This window comes from Abramis brama (assembly GCF_963993115.1).
Source record: "Abramis brama genome assembly, chromosome: 11".
Classification (NCBI taxonomy): Eukaryota; Metazoa; Chordata; class Actinopteri; order Cypriniformes; family Leuciscidae; genus Abramis; species Abramis brama.
The window spans coordinates 28218254-28232128 of record NC_139973.1 but is presented as its reverse complement, the minus strand read 5'-3'; the positions used below and the strand labels follow the sequence as shown (position 1 = coordinate 28232128).

The window sequence follows — 13875 nt, the reverse complement described above, 5'->3', positions numbered from 1 at the left end:
CATCATGCATTCATAAAGTCAGATCTTTTCTTTCAGTTGCCTTCTCAAACTTTGGCTGCAGCAGCAATGTTTATTCCTGCCTTGTAAACGCTTTTAATTTCATGATAATTTTCAAAATGATCTCTTAATCTTTAGAAGAGAAGTGAATTGCGCCGTCTCTTGCGAGAAGTGAATCAAACTGATGCTCTCCATGTTCTGTGTGATTGGCTGTTTGCCGCACATGTCACACTTTCAGGTGCACACATGCTTCAGAGTTAATCGCAAACTCTGGATCAAACCTGAGTTGACAGAGAACTTTATACTGAGCTTTGTGAGATCACTGAACCTGATCTAAACCAGGTTGGATTTATCTGGATTTGTCAACTCTAAACCTACTCTGAAACTCAGAGTTTGTTCAGCTAGCTTTGTGCAACAGACCACTGGTCTATTAAATAAGGAAAACAAACAAAATGTGCAGAGCGGTGGTTCCCCAGGACCGGTGTTTATAAATACTGCATTAGGGAGTTTAAGTATAATGTTTGTTATTTATTATGTCACATTCATCTGTTTTTCCATATAGACTCCCAACCTTGTGGGCAATTCATCATTTATGTAATCACTCATGTCTGTCTTGTTTCACCTGTCTTGCCATTCCCATTCAGTTAATTCCCCATGCTTTGTCTTTGTGTTTCATTGGTTCCTAGATTCTTCACCTGTTTATTGACTATGCTCTGCTGGTGCTAGTCTGTTTGCATGCCTTGCTGCCCTGCAGATACCCATTGTTGGCAGCTCTTTCTGTTTGCCTTTTTCTGGATAATTCTCATTAAAATCTGTGAACTGACCATCTGCTAGTGATTCCTTGTTCAACTTGGCATTACAATAGCCAGCATGGAATCAGAGCAAGGCTGTCCACTGAGGCTCAGCAAGGTTTTGGGAAAGTCTGAGATTTATGCAGCCAGTCTCATCAGTCTCAACTTAGTTGATTCCTCTTCCAGTGTTTGCTGGTTTCCATCAATCAACCCTCAAAGCAAAGTTCATTAACATCATCATGTTGCTTACTGCTGGGAGTGGCCGTGCAGGAAGACTGCTCCCCTGTAGTAATTTTTTTTCCGAATTCTCCAAGGAGATGAATAAGTAATATCGTTTAGTTTACTGCAGGGAAGCACATCTTCTTTTTCACCTTCATCAGGGGAGTTGAATATTGGACTATGTCATTGAGTCTAAATGGATTGTTGTTGAAAATAAAGGATAAGATACTCATCCGTAACTTTGTTTGTTTATGTTGCAGCAAGCCATTAGTCATTATTCAGTTGCAAGCTTTGTAAAAGAAGATGCTTATCACTTGTTAGGTGTCTATTGCTTACCAACAGTTGGTTTCGTTAAGTGAAATTCACAACGTAATTTCGGGAGAAGTGAACCCATCTAATCGTTGAATTAACCGCCAGAGCATATAAGCAGCCGCTCACCTTAGTCTGGCATCAGCTGTTTTGGCATCCCTCCACCTCCCCAACATAATTTAGGCATCTTGCTACCATATTCATCATCCAAGCATTAGTAGTCTCACTGGGAAGTATATCTAAGCTCGAGTTGAAGCTGATTCCTCGAGCCCCTCCACTGTGGACAGCAAGCCAAATGCGCTTAACCTTATTAGCTTAAAGATTATATGGGACCAGCGCCCTCAATGGTCAATGCCTGGCTTAAATCTCCTAGGCAACAACTCCAGAGAGTATTCTCCTTTGCAGTAACCACTGAAAGGAGATTGATTTATTTTTGTTATACTCATCTGTATATTCCTGCACATCTTTGCCTCATGGTGGCCTCTTCACTTTATATCTTTACATCATGGTTTACTTTTCACTTTATCTGCACCAGTTGGACCCACGGAAAAATACATCTCGGAGGTAGTGGCAGTCAGCCTAATCTATCCCTATTCATGGCCTGCGGAGCTAGGTTTATTCTTCATGAGCAAGGTGGGTGTCTCCCTGCCACCACATATTCACTATGCAGGACTTGTCTTCTGCTCTGTAACTGCAAGGAGCCACCATCTTTACAAAGTTGGATGTCCTGAATGCATAATACCTTGACTGTATTAATAATGAAAAGACTTTGAGTATTTAGTTATGCTTTAGTTTGATCAATGCCCCAGTTGTCTTCCAGGAATTAATCAATGTCATATTGCAGGACTTCGCCTTCATCTATAACAGTGGATCTCTTAACTCTGGTCTTGGGGACCCACATTAGGCTACTGCACATTTTGTATGTCTCCTTTAGTTATATCCCTTATTTAAATCGTCAGCTCCTTAGCATAGAGCTGCATGAACTGAACTTGGTCTGTCAGATAAGGGGTATATACAAATGTCCAGGTGGTGTCATTCTTGGGGTATATCATCTTGCCTGAAAGTGTTCAGATGGAGTCAATGATCACTTTATTACACAGGTTTGTCAACTTCTTACCATGTCTGGAACTACAGCCAGGTGCCCCCACTCATAGCTTTTCTCAGAGGGCCTTGAGTGGCCTTAAGATTCACTGATTCACTTCTGGATCAGTCCACGGGAGAGAAGAACTATGACATTGGAAATTTGACATCGGTTCACTCCAAACAGAATCAGTATTATATCCGTTCCTTCTGTAACATTACAGTTCCGAAAACAGTTTAATTAGAAAAAATACTGGTTAATAACGTTATTTTTGTTAACTTTTTTGGCTAAACTTTATACCATAGCTTGAATACTAGAGCTTGTAAGTAGCTGTATACTAGAGCTTGTGACTAAAGCTCGTAACTACAGTGGATCCTCAAACTGTCGGAAAAAACTCATACAGTGGCTCCGCCCACCTCAATCGTGAATGCAGTGCTGCACACAATTTGGAGACAGTCTCTGCTTGTATGCAGTGCAAAGGTAAATAAAGAACTGGTTAAAACACCATTTTATATTGCTGGATATTACCTGCCATTCATCATAATACTATGGTATTGCCATTTTCTTAAACCCTAAATCTACATATACCTGGATTTTAAATTTTAAATAAAATTTTACAGTAGATTCAAAATTCAACCTCAGAAAAGACCACAGAAATTTCCCATGCAATTAAGCCACTTGCAAAACATTCAAGATTCGTTTTACTCTTCTATTATTTTGCATGTTCCCTGGGAGTTGTTGAAAGTGCCATGCTCCACCAGTAGAGATACATGAAGACCTTAACAAAAGGTCTACAACAAAATATTATTAACTCCTCAGGCTGCTCTTTTTCATACAACTTGTGTATTATATTCCAAGTGTTATGAGGCTGTATGATACATTTGTGAGAGGAACACCACAACACTATATGCTGCTATCCACTAGCTATTATGGGTGTAACAAAACATTGATATGGATTGATACATCAATCAAATGACTAACGATACGGTGTAATGATGGAACGCGTAAAAAACAATACCTAAAAAAAAATTAAGTGGCACCTTTATTTTGACACTTTCCACATCTTCACACAATATCTGTCTATGCATTACCGCCAACAAGTGCATTCTCGTTTAAACTCACCTGTTAGGGCTCGACAGTAAGGACTGCCTGATGGCCCTGGGTGAGAGTGAAAGACTCAAGAGAACTCATTTCTTTACTCGCACACTGTGTGAGAAGTTTTCTGCGTGCACACATCAGTAGCGCGCACACATGGAGCAAGTTCCGTTTAAGTCTTAAGTGATCATACGCAGTTGAAAAAGAAAACGCATGTGTAACAGTATATTGGATCCGTGCATTAGGTCTTAAAGTGACAGCAGCCCAATAAACCTGCTGCTGACTGTCCTTAATGTAGATCAAACAACAAAAGAAAGAAAAAAATCACTTTTGATAAATCACTGAATAACTTTTGTAACTTTAATAAGGATTAATCTATAGTTCATTTATACAGTTAAGACTATGGAGTTATTTTACATTTGATTACTTTATTCAATTTCTGTACCTAAAAACTTTAGTTAGACCTACATGAAAAACCTGATAAGCACTGTTTATTTCAGTTGTGTCTTTCTTCTGTGGTGTTTATTTATGCTATTGCTTGTAATTTGGTTACAATAACACTAGTGGCCACTAGTGGTCAGTTCACTTAGAACTTGCATTGATTTCTACCTGCAGGAACATTTTCTTGTTTAAAAAAAAAAAAAAAAAAAATAGATTCACTTATAGGCTATAAGACCAAGTAGAATTCTTTAGTATGTCTTAATTATGTATAAAATGATAAATATAGCTGCGAGCAACGATTGCGGGCCCAAGCCGGTATATATATATATATATCAGATAAGTAATATTCTCTGTCTTGTCACTTAAAAAAAAAAAATATATATATATATATATACATACACACACTTAAAAATATATATATATAAATATGTATATTCTTTTTTCCCCCTATTTTATATATATATATATATAATTACATTTTTTGGATGCTAAACTATTGTTTATTATAGGCTTTGTACTTCAGTATGAATTGTACTACTGACTATTTAAACAGAGCAGTGTAATTTTTATATGTTAGGTTGACTATTTTATTATTTTATTTTATTAAGGCTATAATGAACAGACTGCGATGTCAAGATTGCAATGCTGGAATGTGTGTGTGTGTGTGTGTGTGTGTGTGGCGCAGGCGCGATTGAACAGTGGACACATAAAAAGATACTCTGTCACTTTGTTCATACAGGACATCATTCAAACTGCAAAGTGTTAACTTATATTTGTGTACAGTCGAAATAAAACACAACATTGTGCTTTTGTAAAATAAATTCAAGCAATCCGCCCCCGAAATGGCGCTAATTTTAAAATTAAACTAAAATGTTCACGGCTGCATGGGCATTCATAACGGTGCGCGTCCACGGCGAGGAACGGGCAGAGAAGAGCGAACGTTTTTTAGTTCATTCCTACTTCCATAGGAATTCATTGAAAACGCTCGCTCTGCTTTATCAAAGTTTATCAAAGTTTATCACCATTATCCATGTCAGTGCGGACAAACATAATTTACTTTCGTTTTTAAGTTAGCGATTCAAAAGCCCCCAGTGGTGTCACACGTTGATTAACCGGTGGTAAAATATTATCACCGTCACATACCTACTATATTTTTATATAGATACAATAGGCCTACCTGATTTTGAACACAAGGGGGCAGTATAGCACTATGAATGACATAATTTATTTATTTTTTGGACTAAAAAAACATTCTGGGTGTTTTTAAACTTAATTATTAAATTGAAAAAAAAAAGAATAAAATGGGTTTAGTTCTGATATTTGTATAATTTTATATAGAAATAAATGGTGTATAATTAAATTTTTAGAAGATAGGAGGTTTTTAGTGTTTCCTTTTTTGACATTACTTTAATCCCTCGCCATAGCAAAACCGTTTGAGATATTTATTATCTGTTTACAATTTAGCATCTTTAATGTATTTTCATCATGTTGAAAAAGTTTGGTGGGAATAAAATAAACCACTTAAGAGGATTGGGTAAAAATTCAGAGGCTGATTTTGCAAAGAAATCCACATTCAAAATATCTGACTTCCTGTTGCTCGGAGCTAATGACTGTAAATTAGAAAATTGTCCGGCTTGATGAGACCAATATGCGTACTGATTTTTTTTGTGACTGTACATAAAATTGCTGATGTCTCATCCTCAATGTCTTGACTTCATTCACACCGAGTTTGGTGGCAATCGGATGAATTCCCTAGGAGGAGTATTTCACATTCCATTGTATGCGTTTTCCAAACAACGTATAATAACTTCCTGTTGGGCTGGCGTAAAACTTAGAGCACGAAAGTTGTTCGGCCCGATGATATATGTTTACTGAGTTTCATATTATTACATGCAAGCGTGTTTGATTTATGGAAGTTTTCGGACCCCATTCCAGGGGGCGCTATCGAGCCCCCCTGCCACGCCCCGGTACCAGCTTCAGCCCGGCCCTGATGGCCGCAGGTTCTGACATGTGTGCAAAATTGCAAGAGTTTTTGAGCATGTTAAGGGCCCCAAAGGTGGCAAAAAGGCAAAAAATAATAATAATAATAATAATCCTTCCGGAAACAATAGGGCCTTCGCCCTTTCAGGGCTTGGGCCCTAATAATAATAATACTAAGTTTTATTTATATAGCGCCTTTCCAGGGCTCAAGGACGCTTTACAATGACCAAGCAACAATAATGGCAAGGGACAATGACAACATACAAAACAACAGTAGGTAGATGAGAGTAAAAGTACAGTAAAGTAGAATTAGGTACTGTAGATGGGGCAGCATACAGCAGAATACAATCAGACACAACGAAATGTAGTACAGCTTAAGAATGGTAACATTCAGAAAATAAGAGATTTGAGCATAGTTTTAAATTCAGAAATAGTAAAGAGAGAGAGGAGTCAAAGATTGTGTCATCACTCCTCCAATTCCTCCTTTGTTTGAATGTTCCCAGACAACTAAATATTACAAATCAATACGGTAATTAGTATAAGCTCACTGATAGCTCCTGATTAGGTCAGTAATTTTATGCTGTACTAATTCCCAGGGGTTTGGATTGTTGTGTTGGGTTGTGATCTTGTGTATGTTGGTTTAATTACGTATACATGGAATTAACAGATGTCTGATTTCTTCTCACTGGGCTTAAAGGGATAGTTCACCCAAAAAAGAAAAAATTTCTGTCATTATTTATTCACCCTCATATTATTTCAAATTTATATGAGTTTCTATCTTCTGTGGAACACAAAATTATTTTGACAGATGTTGGTTACCCAATTATTTTGGTGACCACCGACTTCCATTGTATGGAAGAAAAAACACTGTGACAGTCGTGCAACAACATCAGTTTGAGTAAATGATGCCAAAATTTTCAGTTTTAGGTGAACTATCTCTTTAAAGTGTATTTAATTCTTTCTTTAGGTCTTCACTGCTCTGTATATAATTATTTCTCTCTCTCTCTCTCTCTCTCTCTCTCTCTCTCTCTCTCTTCTCTCTCTTCTCTCTCTCTCTTTCTCTCTCTCTCTCTCTCTCTCTCTCGCTTTAGATTGAGATCCGGGATACCAGGGACCCTCGATTCGGTGTCCAGCGGTTTCCGTAATGACACAGCATCCTCCCTACTTTATCTACTCCTCCATCCCTCTCTCCTTGTCCTCAGGCCTGTGTCTCTAATCTCAGTCAGGATGCTGCTAGTGCAGCTCTTTGTAATATAGAAAAAGACTGGAATACACTTCAAAAAGACAACATATTCAACATACACCAGTTTAAAAACCATGAGAAATTAAAACCAATAAAAAGAAGAAAGATCAGCTTTACATAAACCAACAACTCTGGGAAAGTAAAAAGTTACACAAATTACTACTGTTATTTAATAATGCTTTGATGACAATTATGATGATAGTCATGATTATGCTTGCAACAGCGATATTATGTTCAGACTTTAATATTTATCTAAAATGGGGAACATATTTCTAGCTTTAAGAAAATATAAGGGAATCAATGCATATGTACAAGAGACTGGGTGCTACTCTGGACACGCAGATGAAAAGGAAAAACATCAAGCCAAAAATTTAAATAAACAAAAAAAAAAGAAAGAAAAAAAAGAAACATTTTGTACAGCACCAGATGTAATTTTGAAGACCATCTTTTTCTGACAAATTTTGAATTCCCCTCTTTGTACATGTGGTCAGCAATCAGAGTTAATTGATTAATTAAATTGTAAATTCTATATTTATATGGATACAGGGTACAGCCATTAAGCATTTATTCACCCACATCATATTCCATCTACTAACTGGAGTGGATTTAACACATTTATTATTTTGTCTCTCATTTCACCTGAAGGTACCAATGATCATTCTATGACTGTGCAGCAGAAAACACTAACAACAGCTGAATACACCAGTATACCACATACATCTAATTTGGCATGCAAATCTCTTCTTACATTTCTTTTTTACAGACACTTCTTCACTTGATATTTCCTTTTTCAATGAACTGTTGTGAGATTTATTAGTGATTTGCATAATGAACATTCTTTGGACTCTGCTACATTAATTTAATAATTGTACGTTTTCTTCAGCTTTTTGTGTTCATTGGACAGAGAATTTTTCCCCATTAATCATTTGTCTTGAGGAAAAGCCCTGCATGCTGCATTTTACTCAGGCCGTTATCTGCCATATACCACACTATAGAGCATAGTGGTACAGCACAAAGTTAACCATAACACATCTAGCTGACCCCTGCTGAAAAATATAGCATATAAAAACAGCATGAATTTCATGTTGGTATATTCTAGTTTTAGCTGGTATAGTGATGGTCTAGATGGTGGACCAGCATAGTGATGCTGTTCTCAAACAAAACAGCATGGTCCACCAACACTCCGGCTTCCCATGCTGGTGATCAGCAATGCTGGATTTTTCAGCAGGGACTCCTGAAACTTGGTACACAGTCATGAAAATGACTACCTCTATGTTTCCAAGGCAAGATGTGTTGCACAATTATTCACACAATTTCTTAGCATAAACTCACATTACATTCAATGGACTGGTGTGACTTAATTCTTCACATATGCAAAATGCAACAACTTATTCTCGTAATAGAAATCAACAAATAAGAAAATCAGAATATTTTGTTATAAATTCCTTAAATATTTGAATCATGATGAACCATTCAAACTAAATAGGAATTTGTGTGCAAAATCAAAATTCTTCTAAGGTTGTACTTGTGTTTGTGTTTTTATCAACACCTCCCTCCACTTTGTGTTAAACTTTATCTTGTTATCTTGTAATGGCATAATTTCTGCTGTGGCAGTGGCTGGAGCAAACAAAGACCCTCAAGGTGAACTGGAGAAGAAAGTTTACACTAATTAGGATCATCTCAAGAGGAAAGCCCTGTTGGGGGTATGTCTGGCCCCTAGTCTGCAGCCCCTTTTTGCCGGATTTTGGAGTTGACATGAAATGGACATACTCCATGGTGCTTAAATCCTCCTAACCCTTATATAAAGACTGCTTTGCTGCTCCCCATCTACCTCAGTCTTGAACCCCTCCTACTCTATTTTCTTGATATGCTCCACTGGGAAACCAGAGATGAATGCTGAGATCAGATGGAGAGTGAGGCTATGAGGAGCCGGAAGATTAGACTGCACTGGACTTGTCTTTCTATTCCGTAATCCTGAAACAGCTACTCCATAAATTCCCATAAATTTCTACACTACCATTCAAAAGTTTGGAAATGCTAAGACATTTTTTGTTTTCAAGAACCTGAGTCTTTGATTCACCTAGGATGCATTCAATTGATCAGAAATTAATATAAAGGCATTTACAATGTTACAAATGCTGTATTATATACAGTTATAAATGCTTCACTATTTAAACTCTGTTCAAAGAGCCACATTGACAGCTTAAGCATTCTAGCTGTCAGTTTATTAATATATTCAATTGAAGTTTCATCTCTTGCTTTCTATAGCTCTAGGTGTTTCTTGTGAACCTCGACTCAACACTTCATCCAAAATACCTTTTTAAATAATCCATAATATCTTTACTACTCGTGCATGTGCGCCATTCACTTCTCTCTTTGTGCTGGTTAGATTCCAGTTTTCATTTTTCTTTCAAGTCAGCAATATAAATAATAGCCTTCATCTCTCAAAAGAACAACAGACTGATTTTGTTGACTGACCACTTGCAACTGTAGTCCATACTTTGTGTATGCAAACTCTACTGTAGGCCATACAATGTACTGCTGTTTCCACACATTATTAAACTGCACAATTATTTTCAACTGTGCAAATACTAAAACAAATAACTTCTCGAGTGCCAAACAGACACATTCAAAGGAATTCTTAAATATTACACAGTATAATGCAAGGTTTTTTTAATGGACTGGAGCAATGGCTTTGCAATACTCTATGATCACAGATAACAAATTAATTTTAAAAATAGAAGTTATTTCAAACCGTGTTAATAATTTACAATATCACTGGTTTGTTGTATTTTGTTTTGATTCATTAAATGCTACATTGGTGAACACACAGATTTTTTTTTAAAAATAAACATAAAAATGTCTTGGTTTTGCCAAACTTGGTAACATATTTGTATGTGTATTCACATTCACATTTGTATTCATTCACATTCATTTCATGTACCACAGGTCATACACACAAATAAATTCACAGCCCAGCAAACAATACATATTCAATAGTAATTTCATCCTGGGTGCACTGTGCTGGTCAATCTTTATTTGACAGGAAAAACACAAAGCAGAGACCCCAACGACAACTAGTTATTTCTGAAAATGTAGCCACCTCAGGGGCAGTGTATATCTGCAGTATTCAATATAATTTCTTCTCAAAGCCATTTATATTTTGTGTTTGTCTCACAGAACATTAACATGACCATTGCCCAGATGTTTTTACAAATTAACTGATTTATGCAACATTTTTGTCTACATACACAAGAAACTTTTAAGAGAAACGTACCGGTATTCTGATCATAGTGTAGAACTAATTTGATATTTATGTGTTGGTCTTAGCTGTTATCTTCATTGCCACAAAACTTTTTTTCAGTTAATCTCATGTGAAACAACATTTTCATCCAACGTCTAGTTATTAATATTTCAATTTAAAAAACAATCTTTGATAGGCCCATGTTACTGAAGACTTAGTAGTGTTTGTTTAATTTATTTTGTATTTTTACTTTCTTTCCTGTCTTGCAACACTTTTTCTTAATCTACCATTTTAAAAAAAAGAAAAGAGAGTAACAAAAGAAAGAATTAAATGTGCCAAAATTGCACAACAAGAATACTGTGGAAAGATACGACAAGGTTAATTTCTGAAGTTTACATTGTCTTTTCCTGTGCTTCACGTGTTTAATGCCTCTCTTTTGGAGATTATGCTTTTTGCTCTAGTTGTAAATGTTTTTTCCCCCTCTGATCTTTCTGGAATGCTGTAATCTCTAAATTAAACAAAAATGTATAAAAAAATATATATTTCTGCAAGTCATAGGGGAGTGCAACATAACTGACATCGTCACCATAACTGAAACATTGTTGGTGTTGTTGTTTAAAATATATATATATAAAAAAAAACATTGAATACCATGTTATGGGTTTATTTTGAGGGAAGATACACTCCAAATATACAAACCAAAAAAAAGGGTTTTGGTACCAAGCAAAACAGACGAAAAAAAGCGGAAACTGAAAGGATTCCTGATCAGTGCTTCTGATCCACATTCTGAACAATTTGTTCAAGTTTGTTGTTTATCTTTTTGCATTTTAAAAATATTATGCTTAGCCTATCTCTAATTCATGGCTGAGCAACATACAACTTACAACCTCATACAAATCATGCAGGTAAAATGGCCATAGCTTAAAATCCACACACAAATTATAACACAATAACATCCCATTTAACTCCCTGTAAACTAGAAAAAGAGGTCCACACACCTGACGTATGAATTTGAGTGAGTGTGTATCAGTGCTATATTTAGCTGTATCAGCACAATAAAAAAATATATGCTGGAAGCCAGTTGCAAATTGTATAACAATTATGAAAAAAATTTGTCTGTGTGTCCAGTCAGGCTACCGTTGGCAGAAAGCCACCTCCTGTAGTGCTCATTAACAGCACTAGGAGAATGAAGGACTAGATCAAAAGAGCGAGGGATGATAAAAAGGAAAGGCTGGGCACTGGCCAGCACAGACAGGATGGGTCATGGCCAGAGGAGGTGCCAACATATCAGCAGGCATTAAACGCATCTTTGGTACAGCCAGGTGCAGCAAGCTGTGCTATACAGAGAGGAACTCCTCCATCCTGAGAGTAATTACAAGTTGGCTTCATATGAATGCCAAAAATGTGACACTGCCACAGTGGGTCACAAAATGATACATATTGCGTTCCAGTACACCAAGTATTGCTGTATATTTCCCTTTATTGCTATTTTTAATTTCATTGTCACACATAATTTCATGTAAACATAACTTGCAGATTGTATGGATCACATGAAGCAGTCACACTTTATATTGGGTGTCTTTAACTTCTATGCATAGGTACAATGTACTTCTTGTGTTCATATTGTATTGCAAAAATTTTTTGCCGCTAGGTAACTCTCGCCAAAATGCAACCTAGGGTCTTTTTGTTAATCTACCCGAGGCACACTTTCGTTTAAAAGCATAATTAGAATGGAAACGCCACTTTTAAGTTTGATCGTATTTTCATTTTCTGTCAAATTGCCTTTTGAATGGGAGTGCTTGGGGCACTTCTATGATAGCATCAAAAATCACTATTTTTAAAACACTAAGAAGTCTCTACACAACATGAAACTTTGCTCGAAGTATCACCAGGGACTTTTCACGTGAACTCGATATATAAATTGCAATAGTTCCATAAATTCACGGATAATTTGTTGTTTTGTCGTTAGTGAAAATCAATATTGACCTTGTATTTGAAAAAGGATGCTCATATAAGAAGCAATACTAAAATTCAGAGTCAGTTCATTCACATTCGGAGATCGACTATTTTTGACTATCAAAATGCCGGCGGACACAGCTACAGTGAGTTGTTCAAAATCTTTCTTTTTAGTAAACTCTGTGTACACAAACAATGTTCTCAATGCTCAAGTTCATGTGAAGAGCCCCTGGGGCCTGTTTCAATAAGGAGGTTTAACCAACTCAAGGAGTTGGGAGTTAAAACTTGAACTGATTTCTTGAACTTGAATCAACTTGAGTTGATTTACCCTGAGATGGGAAACTCTGAGTTTTCGGTTTCAAAACAGCTGAATTGAGTTAGTTTAATCAACTCTGAGTAGGTTGACTGAGTTAAGCTCGTGCACCATGACTATGAAAAGCCATGCTCAATGGAGCTCCGAAATTACGATTCACCATGGCAACAGAACTCGACAAAAAGATGTCTGCATACTTCCGAGTCAATACACAAGTATAATTCTTAATCACTGTTATATTATCAGGTGAAAACTGACAGAAAGGTAAGGTAACTTATACTCATTTTCATGGTATCCCAGGAAAAAAAAAAAAAAGAAGAAAAAAAAAAGATTGTGGTTGCAACTAAAATTGACCAATAAATCCATAATTCAATCAGTTAAATCGCCAAGCATAAAAGGTTCATGCCTGTAGGCTATGACTTTATAAACATTTGACAAATATAATTCAGTGTCTATTTCAATGTGCCGCAGCTGTTTCCATGTAGTATAATGCTCTTTTCACATAATTAAATGCTCTCTAATCCAACCTGTTACATTTTCTAATTAGGCTAATGAAATTAACATTTGACTTCTACTCTGCCAACAGCAAGAAGGTAGAAGCTGGTCCTGCACCACCACTGATAGATGAAGTTGAGATAAACAATATTGGAAGAATATTAAAAATCCAACAGGAAAGAATTACTGTTGCTTTTGTATTTGTAGTAAATAAAAATGACCAAATAAATTGTGAATAATTTGTGTTCATTTAACAGCTGTGGTGGTTACGGCATATATCTCTACCCTTCCATCTGTCATCCCATTCCATACAGTTATCTGGTACATTTTCGGAAGGTGCGATGATGGGATTATGTGTGTCATCAATGCATCCAACCACACTGGAAATCATAAAGGAAATTCTTATTAGGTTACTTTCAGAGGTCACAGCAAGATATCAAGTTATCAAGTGAACATCATTTATGAGATTAGCCTCATTTAAACCGATTTCTCCACCATTAACCTGCAATCATGTGAATCTCCTCTTTGATGGCTCATACAGGTTTGTGTCCAGGAAACAACACAAAAACTCTCAGAAGGAGCGTGAGAGCGAGGCACACTTTCCTTCCCGCTCTGATACAGTGGCCTTACTAATGTGCTCTGCATCTCCGATGTTATATAGAAAAATGTGCAATAAATAAATGTACTGCTCTGCACTGCAAAAAATGTTGT

General features: G+C 36.4%; 1 protein-coding gene across 2 annotated transcripts in view; it reads left to right on the top strand.

Annotated features, from left to right (window-relative positions):
- Positions 1-10955, top strand: part of lhfpl4a (LHFPL tetraspan subfamily member 4a) — a 97840-nt gene extending 86885 nt beyond the window's left edge. For both annotated transcript variants that reach the window (XM_084129399.1, XM_084129398.1), the window contains one exon: positions 7005-10955. In XM_084129399.1, the coding sequence (XP_083985525.1) occupies positions 7005-7009 (5 nt within the window). In that variant the 3' untranslated portion in view covers positions 7010-10955. The remainder of the gene's footprint in view (positions 1-7004) is intronic.
- Positions 10956-13875: the final 2920 nt, after the last annotated feature.